At 37.3% G+C, this 17677-nt stretch overlaps 1 protein-coding gene across 1 annotated transcript; it reads left to right on the top strand.

The window, feature by feature from the left end:
• The first annotated feature begins 13730 nt into the window (after positions 1 to 13730).
• On the top strand, positions 13731 to 14909 carry LOC143532875 (DNA-directed RNA polymerase II subunit 4-like). Its single transcript, XM_077027793.1, has 5 exons — positions 13731 to 13873; positions 13982 to 14059; positions 14391 to 14424; positions 14498 to 14566; positions 14654 to 14909. The coding sequence occupies exons 1-5, from the start codon at positions 13788 to 13790 to the stop codon at positions 14729 to 14731; spliced, it is 345 nt and encodes a 114-aa protein (XP_076883908.1). The 5' UTR covers positions 13731 to 13787; the 3' UTR covers positions 14732 to 14909.
• The last annotated feature ends 2768 nt before the right edge of the window (positions 14910 to 17677 follow it).

Raw genomic sequence — 17677 nt, 5'->3', positions numbered from 1 at the left:
AATATCCTTAGATTGTTTATATTTTATACCCGATAGTTTGGAGATTGGTTATTTTATAAACTTTTAAGGCTCAGAGATTCGTTAATTGAACAATACGAATATATAGTAAACAGATATGAACTATAAATCATTGAACATGATATAAATTGAATACTTTCAAAAGCATATACATTGAACTGACAAAACGGGTCGGTTAAACGAAATCAATATAAAAATACATAAACGAATTTGAAATATATATATATATATATACAAACACACACACACACACACACATATATATATTTAAATAGAACAAAAACCAAAAATTTAAAATGGGTCGGGTTTTCGGGTTTGCAAAGTAACGAATGTTACAGGACTTACAAAACTTTTAGAAATTTCGTCCCGAAATTAAAATAAAAATAAAAAATTTAAAAGAGAACAACTAATAAACGGAGTTGTTGGAAATTTTAGCAATTTTATACATGCACAATTAAAATAAAATAACATAGATCTTTGAATGACCCGAAAGAACGCAACAAATAGGATATATGACAATGACTCTTACATATAGGATGTACCAGCGACGTATCTACCATGCCCTTATCATATTGTATTTGTCCCGTTCTCCAAAAATCATTCCAAGTTCCGAGTTATTTCACACAACCGGACTTATTATATTTTCCATGCGAGGACTTTGATAATTATGTGTCGACCCATAATTAGCTCTATCGTTTTATGCGGTGAATACCGGCATATCAGTGTGGTCAGATCATAAGTATAAATGTAAGACCATCAGCGTCAATGTGATAAGGAGAATCATTTCCATTAGAAGTGGCTCTAGGCCTTTTCTTTACAAGTTTGGAATTGATCTACATGCAGCCTGTGTAATTGAGCTCCCTTCCATGTTCTTGGGATGGGGGTGTCATCGAGCCTTTTGAGCCGATATGCACCTGGTTCGGAATCTCGTTGTTTACGCAGTATGTAGTCTCCAACATTGAAGCTGCAGTTTCATCCGTGTTTTCCCCAACTGGGGTTCTACACGCATTAGCCTGCTTAGCGTCCATTACGCCACGAGGTGAGTGAGTTTCCCATCTCTGACGAATGCTTCGACGACGTCCTTCAAGGATACGCATTCCTCCGTGGTGTGGCCTTTTGTTCAGTGGAAGTCACAGGATTTGCTTTGATCAGCGTTTAGACACTGTCGGGTTATTGTAGCCTCTAGCCATGGGAGCCTCTCGATGGCAAATATCTCGGTGACGCTTTTGGTGAGTGGCGTCCATCTGGAGTTCCGGTTCGACGACTGCATGTTATCCCTTCCGCCTAACCGAGGGTGCGAGCCGGATGAAGTGTCAAAGTTTACCCTTGACTGCCAAATACCAAGCTTCCTCTTTTTGTTTTGTCGGGCGGTAAGGACGTTGTTTTCTCTTGTTTTCTGAGTGTAGAGGTTTGTGCTCTAGGGAAGATCTCTACCCAGTTGCTTTTCCGTTTCCGCGAAGCGTTAGCTGCTGTCATGATGGCATCCCACGTGGATGGCATGCCATCTTTACCAGTCAAAGTGCGGATGAGCTCTGGGTCTTCCGCGCCCTGGATGAAAGCAGCGCGAACAAGATCTTCGCTAATAGTGCCCAGACTTAGCTTCTTTGAATTGAAGCGCGTGATGAAGTCTAGTAAAGACTCATCTTCCTCTTGGATGCAGTTGAGGATCGTCCATTGCTCTTCGGTATACTTTCTTTGTTGACTGAAGTGTTGGCTGAACTTCTGCTGGAAGTCTGCCCAATCGTAGATGTGGTGGACCGGTAGACGGTCAAACCACGCTCTGGCTGCCCCAACAAGTGTCATTTGGAACATGTAACACCACGTGGGTTCCGTCCAATTGCTGACGGTTTCCCCCGCTATGAATCTGTTCAAATGATCGTCTGGGTCAGATATACCATCATATGTGCCTATGTTGGACATCTGTTTGACACTTTTCGGGACAATTGCTTCCGCAATGTCCCTTGCAAATTTGGACGTTCCCGCATTTGCAACAGTTGGTCTGAAGGTTTTAGAGAAGTCACGTGGGTTTTCACCCGCGTTTTTTAGTTTAAAGGCTTCTCCAAAATTTCTTTGGTGGAAATCTGCTTGTTTACGCTTCCTTTCGCCCTATGGCGCGGGTTTGCGTCACTGTCAGATTCTTCCCAATCTTCATCATACTCGCACTTATTACTCATATTGAGCTGTTGAGTGTTTCCGAACTCGTCATTGGCCTGTTGGAGTGAACGTAAACGTTCATCCAACTCGGCTTGGAATTCTCTTTGACGTGCCTCCGCCCAAGCTTTAACTTGGTCTAATGTTTGGCGGGGGAGCCTCGTCTGTTTTTCCACCTGGGTATCGATGAATCTCAGGGGAAGATTGTTTACTGCACTTGCCCCGGCTTGGGTAACCGGGGTAGTGTTCATAACATTCGTATACTCGCTGGTGTACTTCCCAGTGGCTGGGGTTGTGGTTACCGGAGTTTTTTGGTTACCCGGTGGCTTTGGCATCGGAGTAACGTTAACCATCTTTCCAGAGGTTTTGAAAAAACTGAAAAAAGGAAGATTAAGTTCTAGCTTAATGCACGGATGGAGCCAATGAAGAAACACTAAGTGACCCCGGCAGATTATGGATAATCTTAGGGTTAAGTAGATGTTTCCCACGAGGGTTAGGTCCGGCAAAGATGGTTATTCTTCTGATGACCTGCAAAACAGACACCGTGAGCTCGTCACTGAGAAGGGGGGGTTCCTCCTTGTGACCACCCTCCGGCGTGAGAATCAGACTAGATTGCTCTGAATATAAGTATATATTAAGAGAAATAGCTAGAGAAGGTAAGATAATATCAAATGATATATGATAATGTAAGATGATGATACCGTTCCAAGGTGTTGGAGTATTTATAGCCGAAGGTAGGTTTCCAAGCAGGTACGGCCAACTGTATAATATTCCTTTTCCACCAACTACAGGCTACGCACGTGCCACGATGGGAGTTGGTGAGTAGGCAGCGGCTGATAGTGACATGGCCAGCTGTATAATATTCCTTTTTCACCAACCATGGGCTATGTACGTGCCACGATGTGAGTTGGTGGGTAGGCAGCGGCTGATAGTGACATTTTGTACTAGAGCGTGCTCCTCCTCGTACTGTTGTCGGTGAGCTGTCACCCTCTGATTGGTTCATGGGCTGCTTTGGTCAGATCTTGTCTATTTTGTCCATACCTTGGCAGGTATAGTACAAAAGATCTTCCAGAAGCGTACGGACTGGCTCATTTGGGCGGGAGTATTCCCGCCTTGCTCATTCCTTCTCAGGTGACATTACTGAATTATTAAGAGTTAGTGCCTTGTGCGTGTAGCCTTACTATTAGTGCGGGTAGCCTTCCCTCATGGCTTGTATCCGCAGCTGCGGGAACAGACGGGGTACTTTACCATTGGGAGGCTTTTCCTGCGGGAACAGCTGGCGTACTATGCGTAAGGTCTTCATCTCTCTGAGCATGGTGGGTCCTGCGGATCCAGTTGGTCTTTGCGCAGACGTCCCTCTTCAAGGTGAGTCTTGCGGTTCCAACTGGGTTCTGCTGGGACCTACCTCTTTAATTACAAACCTAAAAGAGCATAATATATATAAGTAGCAAAATTACCAAGTCTAATTAGCAAGTGACGACACATGTGGGCACACTTGCAGATGTTAACAATCTAACATCTAATATGTGCATCTATACATATTGGATAATTATAATCTTGGTTTGTTAAAGACAAAACCGAGGGGTGGCTAGGTCAATCTCAAAGGGAGGATAAAGAGGAGATAAAAAATATCTATCTTTTATTTAAAGTTTATTTTTATGTCTATCTTTTATTTTTTATCGGTCTCCTAGTTCAAGTCAAACTCATATTTGTTTAGTTTATAAATAGGGTCTGTTATTTATTTGAAATAATAAAAAAAAGAAGTTGAAGTTAGAAGCCCAATTTTGTTCATCGATTCCTTCATATTGTTCCTACATATTATTTCTTCATATTAATTCATCAGAAGATTCAGAGCACATAGTTCTTGATCCCTATTTTTGTTTATTTTCAACCGAAACCCATCGCCATATCTAAACTTTCAGTTTCCGTATTTTGCGATTCAAGATCACAACTGAGGTTCTCTCCAATTATTCTCCTACAATTGGTATCAAGAGCGTAGGCGATTTACGATCTTTGGGAAGCTCAAGAACGATGTAAGGCGACTAACAACATCAAATTGGAAACTCGAAGATCGGGTAACATGGCGGATGAAAGACCGGTTGTGCAAGTAAGGGAACCAAGTTCAACTTCGTTGTAGTGTCTGAAGTTAACAAAAACAAACTACAACACGTGGGTTGTAATTATGGAATCGATCCTTGATGCTCAAGGATTATGGGAGGTGGTGTCCGGAGATGTCATAGACGAGAGAAAGAACAAGATGGCCAGGGCTGTTATTTCTCAAGCCTTACCGGAAAACATGTTGATGCAAGTTGCATGAACCCTTAGTGCTCATGAAATTTGAGAATCACTACGAGTCAGATTCCTCGGGGCTGATCTGTTATTTGAGAATCACTACGAGTCGCTTACGCTCATTAAACCGAGATTTTAATCAATTGAAGATGGGTGAAAATGAATCTGTTGAAGACTTTGCCGGAAAGATAACGAAATACGCCTCTCAATTTGATAGTTTGGGTAGTCCGATGGAAGAACATGAACTCATGAAAAAACTGCTTGATAGCGTTCTTGACCATTTTATTGCTATTGTAACAACTATCGAACAGTGGGTCGATCTTAACACTATGGTTTTTGAAGACTGTATAGCAAGGTTAAAGGCTTTTGAAGAGAGAATCAAAGGCAAAGAAGCATTGGCCGAGATGGGAAAATTATTGTATGCCAAAAACGATAATCAAGAAAGAAAGGACATCGATCATGACCGGAAAAATTATGCTATGGGTCATGGATCCTCGGGTTATGAACAATGCGGTCGTGCAAGAGGCCGTGGTCGAGGTTCGAGTATAGGACGAAGTCGGTTTAATCAGAACTATGACAACCGAAGAGACTTTAACCAACCGAGCACGAACAAGCAAGTCAGAGACGATGATGACCGTCGTTTGAGTCAATCAAAAACCTAGTTAAACTATATAGATAGAATAAGTAAGGTATCGTATCCACCAGGAGTATGTGGTCAATGTAATCGTGTAAACAATTTCAATATTATGAAGTAACAGATTTAGTGCTGATCACACAAGCAATTAAGTTGAATTTAGAGAATTAAGCAAACAAACAAGTAAACGAGTTTCAATCAATTAACACAGCAAATCACACCCGGGAATTCAAGTAGGTAACTTACAATAATCTTATGCAACCAAACAGATTAATCATTAACGGTTAAATACAGACTGATCAACTAGACAAAACCTTAGGCAACAATAATTGCTTTATACACGGCACTGGTTATCAAACGGTCCCTGCCAGTGTGACTCAGTTAAGGGCAATTATATGCTTTGTCGTATTCAACCTAATCAAACAACCCTATGATCAATTATTATAGCAACTGGTAACTAATCGTTCAGATCAACGTAAACCTAAACCGACTGAACACACAGAAATACTAAACATCAATAATCATATATTAAGCGTAAACCTAAGCTGCTGACGTTATCAGGATTTAGTCCAAGTCGATTGTTCTCATTCCACATATTATGAATCGAATGTTTATTATTTATTATTTTGAATATAAACCATAATAACACTTTAATTAACACTTCAAACTTCACTAATTGTCTCTAGTCAATCCGTATGTAGAATACTTATTAAACGTAGTAATGGATTTAGTTGGAATAAACCTTAATTTTAATGTCATATATTGAAAAACCATATATGAAAATTGGTTTAAAAGGGTGAGAAGGGCCATGGGATTGACAAGTGACAAAAATGATAGGCTTTTATTAGAATATATAGATTTTCATCATTAGACATGGAAAATTCAATGGAATTAAATATGTTTTTATTTCTTTTAACTGAAATTATATTGTTGATAATTTCTTTTAACATGGTTTAGGGTTTAAAATATTAATAACAAATAAATACATATATTAGTAACATAATTTGTGTTTATATTATAAAATAAATCAAAATAGAATGTTATGAATTTATACCTATTAAGAAAAGGAGAAGTTCGATTCTTTCCGACAACATGTCATGTCATGTCGACAATAAGTTTTCTTTTACTAGTAAAGTTAGAATATGAGAATGAAATGCAAAGTAGCAAGTAGTTGAGGGACAAGAAATACATATCGGCAGACACCTTTTTTGCAAAATTCTGTTATCGTTTATTAACTTACCTGTTTGTTCACACCAGCAGAATCATCATCATCATCTTCTTCTTGCGATCCATTTCCAGCACACTCGCATTCAATCAAGGTATCAGAGTGCAATACAAAGAGCTAAAATGTAACAATCTGCTATCATTCAATTCAATTCAATTCAATTAACCTTTTAGTTTTAATTAGGGTTTGAAGAAATGGCTTTGAGGCAATTGCGTTGGAATTCGACTGCGTTCTTTGCTCGATATTCTTCCAAATCTAATCCTTACCATGGTATGGTAATCACATGCACACACTTCTTTTTTGTTTATTGATTTATTTTATGAATGTGGTAGCTTTACTGTTTCCAAAATGTTCTCATAGCTTTACGGACATCTCACTTTCATATCATATCATATCATATATATTTTATTTATGTCTTTACAGAAAGTTAATGCAAAAAGCTAGAATATATTATCCAGTGTGAAAAACAAAGCCTTAAATTCGTAACTAAAACAGACCAGACGGACTCGTTTTCCTAGGGGTTGAACTATCGCAACGGTTATGCCAAAACGTAACTACTCTTTGTGAAAGGGTATGGCGCTTTAATTTCAGAACTAGTTTTTTGTTGGGAACCGTGAAAACCACATATTTGTAGTGCATCAATGATTTAATGAGGTAGTGGGAGTGGGGTAGGCGGTTATGTTTAAAGCAAGTGGTACAAGTATATTATATGTTTCTCGCTAAGGGTGGCAAAACAAACCCAAATTTTGGGTCAGGATGGATCAATAGAATTTTGCCTAATGGGTTGGGAAAATTCTAGTGACTTTTGGTTATAGGTTAGAATGGGTTTGTTTGTGGGTTAGAATGGACTAAAAAAAGCTCTATCCAATTTTATTTCAAACAAACCCACGAAACCAAATAGAAACCGAGAAATCGAAACCGAAATATTTGAAACCGAACATATACCGTAACCGACCAAAATGAAAAAAGCAAAACGAAACCTAAAAAAAACCCCAAAAAATCAAACCTGAATCGACACAAAACCGGATTTTTTTTAATGAACGGGGATGGCGAGGGAAACATTTTAGCTGTTTTACCTTTTGCGTTTTTGATTTATATTTTGAGTTATTATTTTTTATTAAATTTTTTGAATTTTTTTAGGGGTTTTTGAAACCCTTTGTATTTTAACCTTTATTTGGGTCAAGATGAGTTAACTTTACACATTTTGACCCATACCCATCCTAACTCTCTATTTTAAAAATCCATCCTGACCCAAACCCATTTTAACCCATCACGCAAATCCAACCCAACCCATTCATATTGCCACATCTAGTTCTCGCAGTTCTCAACATAATCTTGGTTCTGAAATGGACGCTCTCCTATAACTAGATAAGTGGAAACTTAATCAGAGAGTTAGCACTACTCTGAGTTAGTACTGAGCATTGTTTCCGTCATGCGCTCAACACCTTGGACCCCATCCAACTGTTCCGCCTTGATTACTCTGGTCTAGGAGCTTCACCCATTAGAACCTTAGAGGTTTCTTAATTCTTAGTGCCCAAATCCATAATAGTGCTTGAAATTTGAACTAGCAGTAAAGCATGTACAACACACCCCTCAACTCGTGTTATTGTTTATTAAGATTTTCGTATTTGGTCTTATGTAAATTTAGTTACACCTAAATACAACAATGAAAATTGTTTGATGTTTACAGTGAAAGTTGGGATACCGGAGTTCTTGAACGGGATAGGGAATGGTGTCGAGACTTATGCAGAAAAACTCGAAGCTGAATTTGGAGATTTGCAGAATCTGTTGGTTGCTCGTTCTATGAAGCTCAAGAAAATCAATGTTGGAGGCGATCCGAAAGTTTGCAAACACGTAAGTATAATATTATCTGACTTGATCTGATCGTGAGTTAAGTATTTGCTTCATGGCGCTTTTTGAGATTATGCTGAGTGGCATCTATTTTGTTTTTGCTTTTGCTTTTTCTTTTGGATTACATATATGATATAGGAGTACACGCGAGACACTTAAAGGCATTTATCCCAAAGGAAAAAACGCAATAGCTTCGTGTGTGCGAGACATTGTTCTATGTGCAACCAAAAGCGGCCTTCCTCATCATGTAAACAATTTATAATCTTTTCGCCGTTTTGGGTCAAAGTTGTGGAAGGCCTATATGTTAAAACATCCAAAGTGATGAAGAAATTATGAAGGGTTTTCTTGATATGTAATACAAACGAGAGATAACTTCTCGTTATAAATAAAGCTTATTTGGTTGAACATAGATTAGCGCCTCACGTAGGGAATATCTCATAGAATAGTAACCAAGTTTCAAAAGTGTTTCAATTAGGTCATTCATGCATATTTTTCCCAAATCGGGTCACTAAATCTTCAAATAAAGTCTCACAGATTTTTTTGTGCGTCAAGGAAGTTATGTTTAGTGATTTCGCGTGATTAATTAATATCGGGTAAGGAGCGGACCATGGACTTGGATTAATTGAGATGGGTTAAACGAGAATGGGCCTTAGATCCATGGGATTTCAGGGATATAAATATCCCCTAAACCCAAAAATATCTTCCATTTCCACCTATTCCAAACACACTCCAAAAACACACTACACCACAACTTCGCCGGCGGCCGGAACCGGGCAGATCCGAGGAGAGGAACGGGCAGATCCGAGAGAGAGAGAGAGCGATTAGTTGTGTTAACAAGTTAAACGAGATCCAAACAAGCTCAAAAAGGTATGATTCTTGATATTTGAAGTTTAAAGATCTAAGTTTTATATTGTAGATACGACCGAAAATGGTCGGGAACGTAGTGGGTGATGTCGAACCATAGCAAGGGTGTTAAAATCGCCCAAAAATGCTGGACAGAAACCGAACAACGGCTGATCTGGGCAACTTCGCCTTCAAAGCGATGAACTTCGCCTGCAAGCTAAGTTCGCCTGATGAACTTCGTCTGCAAGCTAAGTTCCCCTGATGGCAACTTCGCTGTAAAGTTAAGTTCGCCTAACTGGTAACTTCGCCTGAGGCCAAGTTCGCCTGATGACAACTTCGCCTGAAGCCAAGTTCTCCTGCTGGCAACTTCGCTGTAAAGCTAAGTTCGCCTAGCTGGTAACTTCGCCTAAAGCTAAGTTCGCCTAAGGTTTAACTTCGCCTGCAAGCTAAGTTCGCCTGATGGCAACTTCGCTGTAAATCTAAGTTCGCCTAGCTGGTAACTTCGCCTAAAGCTAAGTTCGCCTAAAGTTTAACTTCGCCTAAAGCCGAGTTCGATTAGGAAATAAATTAAAAGCGATAAGTAAAAGTAAGCTAATACTAGGCCACCAGATTAGATCAGGCGAGTATTGATACGTGTAACTTGTACAGTCAGCCGAGCTCAGTTAAAGAAGGGATTTACAGCTATCAGAAGAAAGAAGCAGAGTGCAGGTGAGTTTCTAGCCCCATTCCTTGTTATGTTTTCGGGGCTGTGTGCATACTCGATGTGTTGTTAATACATTTATCCTAAGTGATAAGTGTATGTCATATGTGATATGTGTGATAGATATGAATGATTGTTTGTCGGTACGCGAACGATCTTCGGATATTGCGCGTACTGTCTGGTTAAAAATAAAGGTACGAATATTATATATCGAAGATGTATGAATATTTCAAATGAATACTTGTCGGGGCGTGAACGATCTTCGGATATTGCACGTAACGACAAGGGGTATGGTTGTTAAATGAATGAGGTAAAGAATGCCTAGAGTGTTCTTATGTTATAATGTAAGTATGTGTATATAGGTACACGAATGGCATGTGAGTTCTACGTTCGACATAGTAAGTTAGGATGGCAAATCCCTCTAGCTTCTGTCGGACATAGACTCGGCTGGTGATGGCGTAGTTAAGGACTGCGAGCCTTATACGTGAAGTAGATGATATATGTAAACGTAGATAAGGACTGCGAACCTTATACGTAATGTAGATAGGCGTCAGCATAGGAAAGGACTGTGAACCTTATACGTGCTGTATTTGTAGCATAGGGGAGGAATGCGAACCTCGTACGTGCTATGAATTAGGTTGCAACATAGGGAAGGACTGCGAACCTTGTACGTGTTGTGGATGTATTTCAGCATAGGAAAGGACTGTGAACCTTATACGTGCTGATTTTGTAGCATAGGGGAGGACTGCGAACCTCGTACGTGCTATGAATTAGGTTGCAACATAGGGAAGGACTGCGAACCTTGTACGTGTTGTGGATGTATTTCAGCATAGGAAAGGACTGTGAACCTTATACGTGCTGATTTTGTAGCATAGGGGAGGACTGCGAACCTCGTACGTGCTATGAATTAGGTTGCAACATAGGGAAGGACTGCGAACCTTGTACGTGTTGTGGATGTACTATGGTATAGGGAAGGACCGCGATCCTTGTACGTACCATAAATGGTGAACATAGGTAAGGACTGCGAACCTTGTACGTGTTCACGACCTTGAGTACAGGTATAGACGGTGAACTATGAACGTACTCTCGGTAGACTGAGGTTAGTGATTGTAGATATGTATGTATGTATGGTAGCAAGTATGTATGTAGAACAGAAGGGTAACTAGTGAAGTATGGATATGTATCTACGGATATGTGTGTATGTGTATGTATTGTATGGCGTTCGATTAACTAGAACTCACTTAGCGTAACTGACTTTTAGTATGCACGCAGGTGAGCTGATTATAGAGTTAGCATGAGGATGACACACGGCATGGATTGAACGGCTGGCATCTGAAGAAAGAAGTAAAGATGTTTTAAATATAAAGTTTTGTGTTATGGTATCAAAGAAAAGATTTAATGTTTTGTAACAAATGATTGATGTTTTATATTCCGCGAAAAGTTTTAATAAACTCTGATTTGAAGAACTGTGTTTATGAGTAAATCCGACGCTAAAGTAGGGTCACCGGGTTCGGGGCCTTACAGTCGGAATTTGCAATACATGTAGTTAAAATTAGAAAATTTTAAAAAACGTTAATTATATTAAAATTCAAAAAAATAAAATAAAATTCACTTCGCCACTCAACGTCAACATAATAAAAAAAGATAAAAAGATTTCCTATATAAAACATGTTAAAAAGAGAAAGGCTAAAAAAACATGTTAAAACCTTGAATTTAATAAAATATAAAAGTTGAGTGACTTAATTGGAACACTTTTCAAAGTGGTTACTATTCTATGAAATTGCACTTATGTGATACATGCGAGTCAGCTTTTGGGACCAAAAAGCCTCGGATCATCTCATGCTTTTTTTAACCAAGATGCACATGGAATTATGGATACATATTTGCATTTGAACTTTTCTTGAATTATTGGAAACTTAAATATTGTGATTTTGATGCAACAGAGAAAGCTGATATTGAAGTATGCCCACAAGTACAGGCTAGGACTTTGGAGGCCTCGAATCGAAACTCCAAAATTCAAAAAATGAGACTTGGGAAAGCCATATTAGGAGATTAATCAAGACGTTAAAAGTGTTTTGACAATAACTAGCAATCATGGTTTGTTTATTTTATGTGAGGGTTTATATATGCATTAGATTGTGTTAGTTTCAATCATTTTGCGCTCAACATGAATATCGAGAAACGAAAACTGTGCGTGCAAAAACTGTGTATTTTAAGTTTAGTTCTAGTTTCTAGGACACCGATTTGCAGTTTAATCTGGCCTACAACTGTAGTGTTTTATCTTTTGAAGCTCATGCTTTTATTTGGTTCACAACCTTGTTTGGGACATAACTGGTTTTCAATTGAAACCGGATTGGTCCTAGTCAGTTTTGATTTGTCTGAAAACAATATAAGTTATGGAGTGAATAACACTAGTTCATGTGTTATGAGTACTTTGCTGCTTTGGTATATTTCTTTTCAGAAATTAAGGATTTGTTATTCACTATGTTGTTAAAAGCTGTAACTTGTCTGGTACTTGATTGAATATCTATGAAAACCAGGCTACCATGGGTCTCTTGATAGAACCGTTAAACAGGGGTGACGAAAGACTAAACGAAAGGGCGTGGTTTTGTTTATATACGTGTTAAAACTTAAAAGAATGGATTTTTTACATTCTAGGTAAAATAGTTTATTACGTTGACTTAAAAAAACGTCTGTTAACATTAGAGACCAAATCTGTAATTTTACAATGAGATGAGTTTGTGACGTGTATTGATAATCATGAGTCTCATTCCCAGTTGTAAAACAACCATAACTATAAGTTATGTTTCTTCGAGTTAGGGATGACAATGAGATGAGTTTGTGACGTGTATTGATAATCACAATACCATACCTAATTGTAAAACTGTCTCATATCCAACTCAGTATCCACAATAACGCGTGTATTAGTCATGTAACTGTCGTCATGTATGCCTGTAAATTTGTTAAAAATTCAAGTACATATTTATCTATTTGAACTTTTTATATTAATTTATTATTTAAGGAAATTAGAAATATACACCCTAAGTAAGCATTAGTGAAATGGTAGATTATGCTATTGTCTACGGATAAATGAAAATGAAAATGAAAATAAAAATGTTTGTGGTACAGTTTGGGTAAACAAGGCCGGGCATCACTTTATCTCGTATCTATGAAACTTTTCTAAACTAATCTCATACCCGGTCCCATACCTGTATACCAGTCCGAAATGCTTGTGTTTTCGAGTTTGCATGTATGGTCGGATTCGTTGGTGAATGCTGGTCCAAGGTTATTACAAAATTGGTGAGGTAATGCTTGAATGGACATAAGAAGGATTCGAAATATAATATAGTAGTAGTGTAGGTAGCTAAGCTAATATAATGAGAAATAGTAAGGTATTGAAGTGTTAAAACATTATTATTTAGAGGACCTAACCTAACTGTTGTGTAATATAATATGATCGAACGGCGTCGTTTATATAATATAATCTAGCCTGAGCAGCAATCAATCAGATAAATACGTACATTCTTCTTCTTCGTTGTTAATTCTGTGAGACTCATAATACATATATCCATCAATCAAGGTATCATTTGTCCTTAATCGATTTGTTTAATTACTTGTATTTGTAATTTAGGGTTTCTTCGATTTATTTTGGACGTGTTGAATTGTTTGATTTTAGGCTAAACGCTCCTTTGAATTGATTTCAGTTCTCATCTTATGTTGTGATAATAATAACAGATTAAAGCACTAGTTATTTGAAACTGTTGCCTGCACATTATTTGTGCCTATTTTGTATTTAAATAACTATAAACTGCAGCATAATTATATTATTATTATTATCTGGTGCTTTTCCACCATTTGGCTGTTTATGTTCACAGGCGCAAGTTATCAGTCGATTGATATGTCTGGAGAAGAGGAAGAGAATGCCGCAGAGCTCAAAATATACTACTTTCTCCTCTTGTTATTTATCTTCACATTTTATATACTATGGATAACGAGACGGTTCTTTTCCAATTTTTGAACTTCTTATTACTGAATACTGCATATGGTTTTCAGAGTTTTTAAAGGCCAAGTGTTTGATGAATTGTGAAGTCGCCTTGATTCTTGAACGCAAATACGAGCAGCTTCAACAGATGTCTGAAGATCCAATGAATCAAGTTTCTCACTGAGTATAAATCTTTTCTTCAATATACCTGAATCACTTTTTTGATATAATATTGTTGGTTATTATTTTAATCATTAATATTACCAAATGTTTACACTTTTTGGTCAGAGTGTTTGAGAAGTCCCTGCAGTATGTGAAGCGTTTCAGTCGCTACAAGAATCCAGATGCTGTCAGACAAGTTCGAGAGTATCCTTGATTACATGCATATTAATTTTCTGTCTATTACACAGTTACACACACACACACACATAGAGACTAATAGACATACAGTATGCATGCCAGCAGCCTGTATATGTATTTGTGTATATACACACACACGCCTCACCTTTTGTGTTGGGTGTATGCTTTTTTTTTGCGCCTTACGCCTGAGCAAAAGTGGGCCTGGTGTGCCTAGGTGACAACTGGGTTCGTGCGAATAGGCGACAGTGTGCTTGGGTGGGAAGTGGGCCAGCTGCTCTTTTGGCTACTCGGGATGATTGTAGTGAATCTAGTTTGATTTTTCTTAACTAACATTCAGATTACTGAGTAGATACCAGTTAGCAGAATTTGAGGTAATGTTCTCTGACAATCGATGTCTGATTATTACCTATGTTGGTTTTGATTCTAAACATCATATGCGTGCAGCTTTGTGTTCTTGGAAACCTTTGCCCTGAAACTATGGAGGAAGCAATTGCCATGGTCCCATTAATCAAGGTACTTTAAATTGCTTATTATGAATTTGTTGCAAGTTTAACATGTTTGTGCAGTCGTTGAAAGTTTAATTTGATTATGTTTTTGCAGTCGAGGGGACGTGGACATGATGATGAAGCTATAGAGAAAATGCTGAATGACATGTCTTTGATTAAGAAGTTTGAGTAGTTTTCATGTCCTGTTTCTGTTCTCATCCTCAACGGTCTCTTGATTCGGAGTGAAAGTTGTTTACAAACCCGTAATATGTAGTAATATGCTATACTGATTTTGTAGTAAGTGCCTTGGATGTTGTACCTGAACCATCTACTTGCTCTTTAATGATTATCAATTGCATCATGTTTGATCAGTTTCGTAGGCATGTGGCATAATATAATAAGGATGTGCCACATGTTATGTTAGTTTTTCAATACTCTTACCTTTGTGAGTGTGACATCAAAGCTATTTGTATGTCAACTATGCTAAGAGAGGAATTTTATTGGATATGTTTGTTTAGTAAGTCAACGGTAACCTACTTATCTCGCACGTTAATATAATGTTGATATCAAGTACCAGGTACATAAACAAACCTTTTAGGTTCATACAATGTTGATATGAAATACCAGGTCGTAGCACATAATCAAAGGATCCTTGATCCTCGAAGAATGTAATCCTTCTATGACTTGTATCAAATATGGTGGACTTCAATTTGAGCCGTTTTGTTGTTTACTGGCCATGCGATCTCACTTCCATCTTCTCATCAACTCTTCACAAATGTGCATCTTCCATCTGCTACCTTCCACATAGAAGCATGCCATAGTAGTACATTCTATACACGAAGACATCTAAAATCATGCATTTTACTTCAGTTTACTCATAACACACACAAGCACATTGTGTCATTAATAAACTCAATCCCATTTGAACCTTGACGAGCTTCACGTAAAACATGTCACTATTAGACTCAATCCCATTTGAACCTTTGATGAACTTCACGCTAAGCCTTTATAAAAAAAGTGATTGAAAATGGTATTTAATAAAATAAAAAAAAAGAATGTTACATAATGATAGAATAACTTTTTTATATCACTCTACATAATATTGGTTTTGAAAAGAACATGCATATTATTGAGAATTGTTATTCAAAAACAGAACCAATATTATGTTAGGAAGGGAAAAGAATATATTAGATAGTGCATCAATGATTTATTAAGTTGACTACATGCATACTAACATTTTATTAAATAAGTTTTGGTATACATTTTTATATATTCAAAACCAAAACCAAATAAACTACAAGAAAGAGAACTAACTTTTACATAATAGCTTTTTTAAAGTTAGATTATAAGTTTATTCTGGTAGAGAAAATCATTGTAGACCACAAAATCCAAAAAACATTGCAAACATGTAACATTTAATGGCCAAAGGCAGAAGACCAAGTCATACATTATATATATGATGATTAATGAACCCATCACTTGTCAAATGTTAAAAATACAACAAAATGATATCATCCAACCCTTTGCAATTCACTTTTTGATCCAGTTTGTTATATATCCTTAAATTCCATTTTATGCATACACATCCTCCCAAAGGTTTTGGAATCTAGAGGCAATAAATAATTTAGGTAGATTATGCAAATACAAACAAAATGAGCCAATTACAACCTATGAAACCACAATTAGGGGAAGAAACTAAAGATTCCCATGAAAACGTTCAAGAAAATAAGGATCTCAACGTTCAACTACACAAAGACCACCTCAACGAAGAAAGCCAGGTGAGTCGAGTTAAATGTATATATACCTCACATGTACCATCATCGTGCATTTTGATTGGTTTATCTCATGAATAGAACTCGCATATCCGTTAACAAAAGTTAGCTTTCTCTTTCATTAGGTTGAATAATACATGTCAAAACAGGTTTAAAAACACGTATCGTGCAATATTAAGTTATACAATATTCATTTACGATGGATGCGTGACAAAGATATAGATAAGAAGATCAAAACCACGTTCTACGAATGTTATGACCTCGCGTTCTATAAATGTTACTATTTTTGAACAACTTAGTTTTGCCATCCAGAAATGACTAGCAACACAACTTGTTGCCTGTTTGCCTTCTGTATCGATGTAAACACTACTTTGAAAAAAAAAAGACAATAAGCTAGGTATTGAATACATACAAGTTACAACATACTTATTTTTAACAAATGTTGACTTATGATGTTAATTAATGGGTAAAAAATGTGAAGGGTGGCAGGAAAAACAGTGAACAGGCTGCTGCATCATCAGGAGAACAAATACTTAACCAAGGACACATCACCACTGGAGAAGCACTTGAAGCCACAGCTCTGAGATTAACCAAATACTTAACCAAGGACACATCACCATTGGACACATCACCATTGTTTTTTTATCACTCTCTACATAATATTGGTTTTGAAAAGAACGTGCATATTGTAGAGAATTGTTATTCAAAAGCAATGTTCGGAGGGAAAAGCATATATTAGATATTGCATCAATGATTTATTGAGTTGAGTGCATGCATACTAACATTTTATAAAATAAGTTTCGATACACATTTTATATATTCAAAACCAAAACCAACTAAACTACAAGAAAGAGAGCTAATTTTCATGAATTATTGGAAACTTTAAGTATTGTGATTTTGATGCAACAGAGAAAGCTGATCTTGAAGTATGCACACAAGTACAGGCTAGGACTTTGGAGGCCTCGAATCGAACCCCCAAAAACCAAAAAATGAAACTTGGGAAAGCCGTAGTAGGAGACTAACGTTAAAAGTGTTATGAAAATAATTAGCAATCTTGATTTATTTACTTTACGTGAGGGTATTTGGAATTTATATATGCATTAGATTCTGTTATTTTCAACCATTTTGTGCTCTACATGAATATTGAGAAACGAGAACTGTGTGTGCAAAAACTGTCTATTTTCAGTTTAGTTCTAGATTCTAGTCCACCGATTGGCAGTTTGATCTGGTCTAAAACTGTAGTCTTTTATCTTTAAAAGCTCATGCTTTTATTTGGTTCACAACCTTGTTTGGGACAGAACTATTTCTAAATTGAAACCGGATCGGTCCTAATCAGCTTTGATATGTCCAAAACCAATATAAGTTAT

Source organism: Bidens hawaiensis, unplaced genomic scaffold, assembly GCF_021521415.1.
Source record: "Bidens hawaiensis isolate Kalapana, Puna unplaced genomic scaffold, B.hawaiensis_p1.1 tig00009567_1, whole genome shotgun sequence".
In the NCBI taxonomy this organism is placed as follows: Eukaryota; Viridiplantae; Streptophyta; class Magnoliopsida; order Asterales; family Asteraceae; genus Bidens; species Bidens hawaiensis.
Note: the sequence above shows the minus strand (reverse complement) of the source record. Positions and strands in the feature narration are given on the sequence as shown.